At 33.7% G+C, this 13,005-nt stretch overlaps 1 protein-coding gene across 1 annotated transcript in view; it reads right to left on the bottom strand.

Annotated features, from left to right (window-relative positions):
- The window catches only part of FRY (FRY microtubule binding protein), a 140,549-nt gene that overhangs the window by 65,978 nt on the left and 61,566 nt on the right, over positions 1-13,005 (bottom strand). Inside the window, exons 19-26 of the mRNA XM_081327598.1 lie at positions 11,627-11,809; positions 9,430-9,516; positions 8,243-8,502; positions 7,290-7,479; positions 4,855-4,979; positions 3,079-3,136; positions 1,974-2,065; positions 1,565-1,737 (exon numbers count right to left, since the gene is read on the bottom strand). Of these exons, the coding sequence (XP_081183724.1) occupies positions 1,565-1,737; positions 1,974-2,065; positions 3,079-3,136; positions 4,855-4,979; positions 7,290-7,479; positions 8,243-8,502; positions 9,430-9,516; positions 11,627-11,809 (1,168 nt within the window). The remainder of the gene's footprint in view (positions 1-1,564; positions 1,738-1,973; positions 2,066-3,078; positions 3,137-4,854; positions 4,980-7,289; positions 7,480-8,242; positions 8,503-9,429; positions 9,517-11,626; positions 11,810-13,005) is intronic.

The raw sequence follows: 13,005 nt of genomic DNA, 5'->3' as shown, positions 1-13,005 counted from the left end.
TTACTGAGTTTCAACTACAAAAATACAATCAAAGGAATCCTGCATTTCAAGTTCCCTATGCAAATTAGAAATCAATATGAATAGGTATCAAATGATAACTTCACTGATTGTTTGTCAATGCATACACAACACTAAAATGTACACATATATATTAAACATATCTGACAGTGGTTTTTTTTAAAAACCAAAAACTGTGAAGTAGATTTTCAAGTTCATTCACTGAAAAAAGACCATACTCAAAAGCAAATCATCGGACTCATGTAGCCCAGTCTATACTGACTTATAGCAGTGATCATATGTTCATTCTGGTTTGTATGAATACTAAATCCATAATCCTTATGGTATATGTCCACAATATCATTAGGATGAGAAACAGAAAAAATAATTTGACAAGGCATGTTTCATAGGATTGCATGTGGTCCACCTTTTCTTCATTATTTGCTATTTATTTTTTGCATTTTTTCCTTATCCATTTATTAGTACGCATTATGATAAAGATGTATGCATTTAATATAGCACATGTTATTTATGGACTCCTGTCAACTCAGTTCAGAAACTGGACTTCAATATGGAAAATCCACACATTAAAGTCCCTGGGTGATTTGGGGCTGGTTAGATTGTTTCAGCCCAACCAATTTCATAAGGTTGTGTTTTGCATCCCTATGTACATTCTGTTCAGTTCCCAGAGGAAAGATAGGATACGATAGATTGATATTAAATAATTAAAACATTTATCTCAAGTAGTTAACACAATATAGATACACACAGGGGATGGGTTGTCACTGGAAATCAGATAGAAATGAAATGAACAAAATACTGACAGTGATAATTACACAGTGACCAACTCACAGACTATACTGTTGATAAATAAGGAACTCAAGATAACATTTCTTACATCAGATATAATTCATGGAATTTGTGCCGTAATAAATTCAAAAGCTATTACTTTTGCCATAATTTCTTTCATGATTACAACTCTAGAAATTGTACATTTTAGATTTATATAAATTGTACTTCTACTTAGTGCCTTCTTTCCCCTCTCCCCACCAGCTACAGGTAGTCCTTGACATACAACAGTTCATTTAGTGACCATTCAAAGTTAAAATGGCACTGAAAAAATTGACTTATGAGTTTTTCAAATTACAACTGTTGCAGCATCCCCATGGTCAAATGATCAAAAATTCAGACACTTGGAAACTGATTTGTATTAATGATAGCTGCCGTGTCCTGGGGTTATGTGATCACCTTTTGTGACCTACTGACAATCAAAGTCAATAGGGAAGCCATATTCACTTTGCAACCATATTACTAACTTAACAAGTGCAGTGATTCACTTAACAATTATGGCCAGAAAGGTTGTAACATGGGGCAAAATTCACTTAACAACTGTCTCACTTAACAACTGAAAATTTAGGTTCAATTGTGGTCATAAGTCGAGGACTACCTACATATGAAACATTTATTCTTTCTTTACCCAGCAGTCCTTATCATGCTTTTGTCAACCACTAACCTCTTTTTTCAACTTAATGATTCTGTACTTTATATAATTATTGCATTACCATACCTGGAACACATTGAATCAAGTTAGCAAGCATTGCACTAAAATGGGCTCTCATGTCCTTGAGAATCTCAACATCTTTATCATTTTCAGCTTCCAATAACATGCGTGTTAGGTCAACATATTCTAAGAACAAGGCTCCCAGTGCTAGGGTATCTCGCTCCAAGGCACCATTTGTACTGTAACAAAGGAAAACAGTACGGATTAAGGAATCATCCAGACGAAACCACAAGTGTGCATGACAGACTAGAATTTACAGTACAACAGTCAAAGTTGTTATCAAGGATTAAAAGAAAAACTGTATAGCAACTACATAGGAAAAAGCTATTTTAACAAGATTCAAGAAATGACTGTGACCAGACAAATAATTGGCACCATCACAGGGTTTTCTTCTATTTGAAAAGCAGTATCTTACCTATCACTTATCACACCAGCATCAGCAAGTAATTCAAAAATCCGCAACAGCTGTAATCGTAAGAGATCTCTGCGCTCACGACGTTTCTTATTCTGTATTGCAGAAAATAGGGCAATATTAGTTATATCTACTCTCTGCATGTTGGTCTTAAAAAAACAACATCCTAGCTGAGTAGGAGTTCACAATCTTTTTTTAAAGCTATCCGGCAATTTTTAAATGGTCTGAACTTTTTAACACTGAAGATAGTTCTCCAAAGGACTAGCAGTGGCACACCAATTAGAGAGCTTCTATAAAAACTATCTTTATGGCTACTAAAAAAATTTGTGTAGATTTACACAAGAGGAAATAAGGTATCAGTTATGGTCCCGCAGAGAAAGCACTAATGTAGAAACTGTTAATGTCCCAAGTGGTTGCTCCTAGGAGGCTACTGATGCCTTTCAATGGGCTGTGATAGGTCTTTGAGCTGTTTTTAGATGCCAGCATCTGAGCTATTTGCCAACAGCTAAGCCATTCAAAAGGCCTCGTCAATGTTTTCTCAGGTATCCTGCAGCAGCTGCTACTCACTGTGGTTAAATCTACCCCACTGTATCTGCCAAGGTTTTGCCTGCTTTTTCAGAATCGTTCTTTTCTCTTTCTCTTTCTGACTTCTGTGCTGCCACACTAAAGCTAAACTCTGTAAAGAGTTGGTTTGTACAGTTTTAAGGAAGAAGAATAAAGGACAGGAGATATGTGGGCATTCCAACCACTGCATGTCTTCACACATACTTTCGGTTGTCAAATCATTGAAAATCAGACATCCCTAAGAGTCAACAGATCTCCCAGCACTGTCTGATCACTACAGATTTCTAAATTTCAAATCAGTAATATTTTTCAAAGATATTATTTCTTTCTTCTTTGTAGCAACCCTTTCACTGTGGCCAATTAAATGCTTTATGTTGCAAATATTCTGTTTTTTACTGATTACTGCCCACATAATTTTTTTATCTTTAAAATATGAAATTTTATAAATATCAATTTACTTAATACTATTTGTCCAAAGTAGATTAATTAACTTCAGTCCTATTTATCATCTGTTAAATATTTACAACTTAACTATATTACTAACCTCTGGTCTTCTCTCTAATGCTTCCTTCATTAGAGGGTGAAGTTCTTCCACTAATTCCCTAAATTAAAAACAAAATATTTTTCAAATAAACTACAGTTGTAATATGTATGAGTGTATATGTGCCTTCTTCAAATGTATGTTTATTTTTTTGGTGAATCATCAGAAGAGACAGTGAATTCTTGAATATTTCCACAAAAACAGATTAATAATCTTGTAATGGTATATGTATTGAAGGCATATCAAAATGATTAATATCTTAAAAACAGGAATATTTTGCTTTAGTTGGAGAGTGGAATTTCTAATACAGATCTCCTGCAAGAGCAATTATTTGTGGTGAAAATTGAAACATCTAATAGATGAGGACAACAAACTCGAGTTAAACACTGTCATTGAGGAATCTGAGCCTATAAATTAAAGTTTATAGTTGCAACTAAGGCAAAGAATAATAGAAACAAAAGAAAAATATTGCATAAAAGAAAGAAAAAAGAGAAATAGAAAAAGAAAGAAAAATCAGAATATAATAAAGAAAAAGAAAAGAAATATATAAAGAAGTGAGTTTCCCTTTATCACAAAAAGAAACAATTTTAGTAACTTATTAGTTTCTCCTAAAATATAACAAATTATATTAAGAGATTAAATTAAGAGATATCCTATCTCTTATTCTCTAAACATTCAGTCCTAATATCAGCATGTCCATCAAATGTTACCAGATAACAGATCTGTTTCCTTGCTCTAAATAAACCCATATATTCACTGTATATTCCTTCATTTTCTTTAATTCACTCAAATAATGTAGATTTATTTTCATTTTTTTCTTTGTTCATTCTCACAAAATTCCTCAAAATATTAACAAGTGTCTTTTGTAAATCCAATATAGAAAATTTATCCAGATCACTCTTTTCCATATCATTCTTGAAATTCAGCTTGTTGTTGTTGTTAGTTGTGAAGTCATGTCCGACCCATTGCGACCCCATGGACATCGTTCCTCCAGGCCTTCCTGTCCTTTACCATCTTCTGAGTCCATTTAGGCTCACGCCTACTGCTTCAGTGACTCCATCCTCATTCTCTGTTGTCCCCTTCTTCTCTTGCCCTTAATCTTTCCCAGCATTAGGCTCTTCTCCAGTGAGTCCTTCCTTCTCATTAGGTGGCCAAAGTATTTGAGTTTCAACTTCAGGATCTGGCCTTCTAAAGAGCAGTCAGGGTTGATCTCCTCTAGGACTGACCGGTTTGATCACCTTGCAGTCCAAGGGACTCACAGGAGTCTCCTCCAGCACCATAGTTCAAAGTCTTCAATTCTTTGGCGCTCAGACTTTCTTATGGTCCAACTTTCACAGCCATTGAAATTCAGCTACCCTCCTATAATTTGAAATATGTGAAGCTACTGCAAAAATATAATAAATGGCAAAATAGCTAAGAAAAAGTAATGGAGATATTAATTATATTTGTTTTTCTTTTTATGACCCTGTAGTCCCTTAATTCAGGGTAGAGTTGGGGTGATTGGGTGGAGCTGAGTGTTTACTGGCCGGATGCCTTTCCTGATGCGTACATGGAGTTCACAGCAGATAAAACAATTTTACTTTTTTTAGTGTTCTGCATATTATAGGTTATTTAGTAAATATAATGCCTCTTGTATTAATGTTTCAAAAATTATTATCAAGATGGTTACACAGTTCAAAGCTGTCTTCTATTTAATTCAGTGTTCCAATTACAGTATGTTTTATTACATTTAACATTAAAACAAATCTGGACAATGAACAACTCATGCCATACAAATACCTGAAAACAAGAGCATTAGTTCTTCCAAAGCCTAACACAAGTGATTCAGTGATTTCTATGCTTTCAAGTCTCATCAAAGGCACTAGCTGCTTTAATAACACACCAACAGATGCAGTTCCTATAGCCTAAAATAAAATGAAAATAATTTTAATGGATATGGTCATTAAAAATATTAAAAATTCAGGCTAACACAGTATGCATAGTCATAACCGTTGCTAATGAATTTTTAAAAGGCACATTTTGCAAGGGAGGATTATGTTTGAAATAGCCAAGAAAATAAAATAAGCAATATAAATGGCATGTTTAAAACAATGTTTAAAGCAATGTTTAAAGGTAGTTCAGCAGCAAAACTGTAACATGTACTTTTCTCTTTAACATATATGATCTGATTTACTCTTCTTTAATATCACTGTATCTCTGCAAGAATGAGATTGGAAAGACATTTCTGAATGGTATGTGGAACTTGACATAATATAGTTTTGGAATAGGGTCATTCTCAATTGAAAACAAGATTTTGGTAACTCATCCTCATGCGTCATCTATGGAGTTGGGACATTTATCCTGAAGATAGAAGAGAGCAGAGATAACACTACGCAGAGGACTCAATTTTATTTTCCTCAAGACTACTGAATGTTTCTGCTTTAATCTCTTAATTAGGACCCAGATTGTTGGGGGCAATTAAGCTGACTTTGTAATAATGCCGCTTGGGGTGTGTGTGAAAGCCCTAATAAGCAGGCATATACATAGAATGAAGGCTACTGCTAAGCTTGTAAGCCGCCCTGAGTCTTCGGAGAAGGGCGGGATATAAATGGAATTAAAATAAATAAATAAAATAAATAATTATAAATCTGTTTATAAATCCCCAATACAGAAAATACATTTCTGGGTCCCCTCTATTCCCTGCAACTACATTCTTTATTATCTGCTGAAGAAGGGGAGAATAAACATTGTGTGAATTGGTGGCAAAACAAGAACTTCTAATAGAAAGTCTTGCACACTTGGGAATATTTAAAGTTCTTTGCCCCAATATAACAATGGAGACATTCCAAAACCCCATTCATTATTTCAGACATGATTATCAGAGATTTATCTCTTTCATTATCTCTCACAACCTCAAATGCTTACTCTGAAAAGAAAGCATGCCACTTTGACCAAAGGTCAAGCATCTAAAACTAGTGCATTCCAGGGACAGAAATGTAATTGGGGAAAATGTAATCCTAAAAGCAAATGGAATTACCGGTACTTCATACTTCTCTCCTGCCAGCAAAATGGCTTACAAAGCACTAGGAGGTTAAACAGGGAAACACCAGCCCATTCATTCTTTCTTTGTTTTTCAATTTTAATATCTTGCACCAATCCTGAGCTGGTAACAATAGACTGAAACAGAATTCCAAAACTGAATAGATAGATAAAAACAATACATTGGCCAAGGAAATAAGGATGAACTAAGCAAAATATTTGAAGGTACGTGAGAAGGATCATGGTATTAACATGACCTGTGCCTTATTGCTGGGAACAGTCATGAGTCCATTCAGATCTGTTACACTCTTTCTTCCCACAGTATAACACTATCCAAGCATTTAAGAGCAGCAGCAACAAAAATAAACACAAGAAACATTTTGCATTTATCTTTGTGACCATGATACCAGAATAAAAAATGTCTATATTAGCACAACTTTGTTGGCAATGCCACTGGAATAGTGAGCTTCTAGCTACAACACAAAGCTAATAATATTGAAAACTTTATGATAGTTTTTACTTAGATCATAAAGCTAAAGGATTACCCACTCGAAATAAAGCAAAAGGATTACCACTCAAAATAAAAAGGAATACCAACATCGTTACCTGAATCTCTTACATTAATAATGAGTTAGATAAAGACCAATCAATATACATTTTATGATACCCATACTGCCATAGTGTAAGAACAACACAACTTGGGGCTATTTATTTCGAAAAAAGAAATAATCAAAACCGGATGACAAAAGTGACTTTTGACTCCCACCCTACAAGGGTTCCACAAATCTTTGAAAACCTGGCTTTGCTCCCAAACGTAGGGTTAGGTTGTTTGTTGAGCCACAGTTTTTTTTAAATACAGTAATTTATACTGTAATGAGTGATCTTGTCCAGGCATCATTTGGGGGATGGTTGGCTTTGCAAATCTAATAAAATAAAAATCAAACTATGTTCTGCTGAGGGCAACTCTAACTGGCAAGACATCTGTAACTGTCTTCTTCAATTCCTCTTTTCCAAAACTATATCCTAACAACAGATTAGTAGTTACAAATTTACTTCATACATTAATTGTAACACCTCTTTAAAATCTACAGGTAATAGCATATTATAAGAATATGCTTTGGGAGCATTGTGCAAAAGTGTATACTAACTATAAACATTTTAGTCACATTGTAAATTCATTTGCAATATGGAATTACCTTATTATCATAGCTAGTGGTACCATCAGGTGTAGTAGCCATGATCTCTGGTGTCGAAACACGCAGATGTCCAGGACTCATAATGCTGGGTTTAGCTACTCCAAAGCAGAGAATCAGGTAGTTTCTCCACAAAGTTACATAATGATCCCCAGTGCTGGGTGTACTTGTTTTCTTTGCATTCATGGGACTACTAGAAACATTATTTAAAATAAATATTTTTAAAATCAAATATGAATATAATTTTGCTCTATAGTTATTACAATACCAATAAGATTAAGAAAAAGAGAAGGAAATTAAGACTTTGAGTTCAACCCAGATATAAAACAAAATTCATTTAAAAGATTGAATCAACAGCAAACTAGATGTTTCATTCTGAAATCTTAAGAGAGTAACAGCTGGTTAATAGCAAACAAGATAGACAGATCATCTAACTCAGTAACTAGCCTCATATCACTGAGCTACACTTTATTGAATGAGCCATAACACCCTAAGCATAACACAAAACAAATAACTTGGCTTAGCATTTTATATAGATCTGATCTATAAAAGACATTTTTCAAAGTACATAATAGTGGGCACAGCAACTGAACATTCTTCAGTTTGGTTTTTTAAATTGTTAATTTTAAATTTGTAAATCGATCTATGACACGTCAATTCACCTACAGGTAAAACCAAAAGATTAAGAGACCAGGGGAGGCAAAGAATATTAAAACAAGAGCTTGAAGTCCAGCTACAATACCTTAAATAGATCATGCAGACTCCTTAAAATATAATTAATGTTTACAAATACATGATTCTCATATATACTTGTTAGGTTTATTCTTTAAAAAGTAATCAAACATATCTAACAAAGTAACTTCTCTGAGAGAAATAGGCGGTTCAAAAATGTGAAAAATAAATAAATAAATCTAAGTTTGAAAACAGGTTAGCATTGTAACATTAATTAAACTTACTTTGGATCAACCAAAGGCATCACTAGCTGTAGCCTTGTAAATGCATAAGGCCAAGCATAGCTAAGAGCTGTAGGACAATGCTTTGGTAAGTTCTCTTGCCTAAGAAAACTGAAAAGGCAGAGAACCCAAGGATCTTTGACTGACTGCGCAAATATCCAGACATGGGAAGGGCTTTTTACATCATAATGGCTATTAACAAGTACTGCATTCCATTCTACCAGCCATTGCAAATCCACATTATGTGTTAATGGTAACGTTGTCTGTGAAAAGAAATGAAAAGAATGATATCTCAGAAAATCATCTATGTTTCATATTTTCTTTGGTACAAAGCTCTGCCAGATATCCAGGCCTCAAGTCTGATGACAAGGCTCTTCTCTACTGGGATGGATTCTCTAACATATATAGAATTGACACTACATTTTGCTGATTCAGCATTCCATTCCTGATTTATTTACATATTTTTTGTTCTGTTTATTGCATCTGTTTGTTCAACATTCACATGCAGAACAGTTTGTCTTTATCAAGATCCATTCGAGGAATGTTTCTTAGTTCATTTACTTCATTAACTTACTCAAGGTCTGTTCATTTATATTAAAACCAACGAGCAAAAAGTCTGTTCTAGGGAGAAGATGAAGTGCATTAAATTAGCAGGATAAACCTAGTAGATAACGGAGCTGAATCTGGTTCTTACGACCACAATGGAGCCTGGAATTTTGGTCATAAGTTGTGGTCATAAGTCAAGGCATCATATGACTGGACTTGATTTTACAAAATGTTTAATGATCATAGCAAATCATCATTGCTGTTAAGTGAATCATGTGGTCATTAAGTGAATCCAGCATGTTTAATGGGTTGGGGTTTTTTTTTTGCCAGAAAACAGCAAAAAGTCCCATCATAGTTACGGTATGTGGCTAAGAGCAAACCAGTTGCCAAGAGCTTAAAATATAATCAGAGATTGCAGAGGTGGTGGTGCAATAGTCATAACTTCAAGAATCAGTTGAAAATGGCTTATTTCAAATCATAAAATGATCATTAAACAACTGATTGTAAATCAAGAAATACCTGTAGTTAAAATTGCTATTAGATGTTTGATTTTCTGCTAAAATTGAAAAATCTATACAATAATAATTGCAGGCTACAATATTTATTTGGTGCGTATATATTGTTATTGATGAGAAATTACTTACTGAGTCAGAAACTGCCACATGAATAAAACTTTCTAGAATAGAAGAACTTAGCTGGTCCATAACATCAATCATAGGTCTATCATCATCCTGTACACATGAAGGTAGCAATAATTAATTGTGTGGAAATTATGAATTCTCTCTCTCTCTTTCCCTCTGATGTGGAAACACCCACACTCACATATACTCAATGGGGGGGCATTTTGTGAGGTAAAAGATGAATAATCTTAATCTCACACAAATTATATTAATAAGAATTATCAAATTATCAAAAGTAAGTAAACACTTATTTTAGGGCAAAACACTATCACTTTATTTACAGTTTTAGCAAGCACATACTTATATTTATGCATGTATTCTCTAGAAAGAATGCAGTAGTGAAGTTTATCTCTACTTTCCCAGAGCATTTGGAATTACATTATGAGCAGCTACAAAACATTCCTTTGGCAGAAACTGAAACTTTTCCTTATGAATTCCAGCTATTCCAGTAATGCTGGGAAGGAAAGAAATAAACTGCCCTACCTTGTTTGTTGAATTTTATTCATGTTTCTGCAAGTGATAAAAGTAAAAGAGATACCATACCCAGTAATTACATACTAAATCTCATGTGATGCGATGTCTTAATCAAATCTGTTAAAATACTCCCTTTCAGAAGTTTCAACAGTTATATAAATATGGCACCAATTAATACCATAATCACAGCAATGTGATATTCTGTGTTTACCAGAAAATTCTATATGACTTAAGTCTGAAAAAGTAAATTACTTTTTTCTAAGACATTCCAATGGCATGAAGACAGACTATTTTGAGCTTTCTTTAACAATTAATGTAGGGTAACAAACTAGGAATACAATCTCTATGATCTTATAGTTGACAAATAGGAATTAGTAACCTCTATTCTGGTGATTCTCAACCTTGGCAACTTTAGAATATTTTGAGGTCAACTGTCATGATTCCCCAGCCAGTGGGAGCTGAAGTTCCTGCAGCTTAGATTGCAAAAGTTGAGAAGTACTGCTCTACTCTACTAAGGCCACACTGCCACCTGGGTTTTCCTGATGTCGTATGTTATAAAAATAATAACTGCAATGTATGAAGAAATAATTTTTTTGCTGCATCTCATATCAGAAGGGACACTTGGTGACTTGGTCTTAATATAAGTAAACTGTCTTAATACCAATGCCCCTTCCCCCAAACCAGCTCAGTTCAAAAATCAATATTACACTATTTCTGGACCTGAAAAAAAATTAGCTGGGTAAAATAGACAATGGGAAGCAGGAGAGATGATTTCAAGCAGTGAGCAAATCACCTTTAAACTTGTGTAGTCCCTTATTAAGATTGAAAAAGGCCTTCTCATGTAAGGAATAAAATTCGAAAGCATGCAGTATAGTTTTGGTATTTTCACTGTTCAAAGGTAGCTTTAATAACATCTGCAAAAATAGACTCTGCTCCAACTTATAAAAAGAAACAAAAACACCCTCTCCGCTATGTTGCCTCTTCTTCACAATAGCAAGTTGACTTAACAACCCATCTCCTAGCTCATTTTCTTGCAACTCAGAAGGTATCTTAACTGACAGATATTTCTGGAAAATTTGTAATATTTCTTGCCATTATTCTTGTTATCAGATACTCATTTTAGTTTGGAAACCTCAATAGTTTAATGTAAAGAGTTCAGGAAATTTCTTGGTGTTTATAATAGGTTTTAACATTCTCTGATGTGCTATTCAATATGTTTTCTACTTTAATCATAAATTAAATGATTAAAATTAAACTAATTTAAAATGCAATATTCAGATTCCCCATGGAATTGATATCCATATGGTCCCTGCACATTTTCCCTGCTGGGGTTTTAAGAAATGAATCTTGATCAGAAATGTGATGCATTTAGAAATAACTAACCTTCTTGCACTGCCAGGTGGTCCTAATCTGAACCTTCTATAGCTATAATTTATACTTTTAGAACTCTAAATATAAATCACATATCCTTTGTTGTCATAGCTGATTTGGCACTCAGCTCACTAACTCTCACATCCACAACAGAGGAATGAAAACTAGAGGAACCTAAAAGCAAAATTTATTGGTTATCGATCTTGGTAGGGATTAACTTTTAAGCAAACACGAATTAAACTTCAGTCCAAACTGATAAAGCAAAATTACATTGTTGGGGAAAATCAAACTCATGACACAGGAAAGAAAGCCATACCTCTGCTTGTCCTAGTGCATGAAATAAAGCACGGACCTCTCTGAGAATTAAAACTGCCAGTTTACGTGTGGCAACTTGGAAACTGCAGAGTAATACCAGTGCAAAACCTTCAACAGCATGCAGTACATTTGAATAAGAACTTCGTTCAGTCTGGGTCCTTTGACTGGATCCATTTGCTATCAGCTGCAATATAAAGCATTTATTAACTCATCCAAATATGTTTCATGTTTTAGTCTTTAGACTGTTCTAATATAGAAAAATATATAATTTGAACTGTAAAATTTGAAATAGAAACAAAAAGGCATTGAGTTGTACATCTCCCTATTCACTGAAATAATAACTACTTTTCATTCTTATATTTCAAAAGCATTACCCTGTGTTATGCTGGTTTTTGACTGTAATAAAGATTTTGATTTGATTACCGTGTGGTGCACAGTATGTGTAAGTAACATTAACTGTCTGACATTTGATTTCAGCCATAACTGGATTTTCATAACAAAAAATGGTATGTTTCCTGCTACTAGTTAAAATTACAATAAGCACAAAAAGAGAATCTCAGACATCTTTAAAGCAAGTCTATAACATGGGGAAATACTCAGTATTCAAAGCCCATTATCCATACTTCTTAAATTTTAACATAAGTTTGAATTACATAAATGGCCAAATCATGTACTTCATCTAATCTGGCTAATTCTTCTTCTGCCAAATAATTACTATTATAGAGATGCTATCCAACAAAATCAATTTCAGAATACGTATGTAGAATAACCTATTGAACGAAGCAAAATTCAAACAACAAATAATGCAAACACTCAGTAAGAAACCTCCTCTGAAAACACCTAGTTGTGTTTCCTTTCCCTGTTGGTTGAACAAAGCATGGTTGGGACAAATATATATAATTGCAGAAGGAATTAATTGGAAGAAAACAAGGTCAATTTATAGGGCATTTGAGGGTACTAGCTTGTAATCTATTTATAAAACATTTATTTATAATCTATTTATAAAATATTTTACTGTTTTTCCCACTCTTAAGTTTATTTGTGGTAACATTATAGAAATTCCAAGGAAATGCTCTTCTCTCATTGTAGGCCCGTTCTTGTTCTATTTATACACAACAAAGACCTTTTGTAGTTATCTGTGATGAACAATACATGGGAAGCAAGAGGTTCATAAATTATATTTAATTATATTAAAATATTTAATTATTACATAAAAATATGTTACAGTCCTTCATGTGTGTATCATAGTATCATTATAAGCACAGTCTTCGGAGAAGGGCGGGATATAAATGGAATTAAAATAAATAAATAAATAAATATGTGGAATAGATATTTCCTTCATGTTAGATATATATGATATCAAGCATTTTTCTGTTTTCT

The sequence above is a fragment of the Vipera berus genome (assembly GCF_964194415.1).
Source record: "Vipera berus genome assembly, chromosome: 4".
NCBI classification, from domain to species: Eukaryota; Metazoa; Chordata; class Lepidosauria; order Squamata; family Viperidae; genus Vipera; species Vipera berus.
This window is presented reverse-complemented; position numbering and strand designations above follow the sequence as displayed.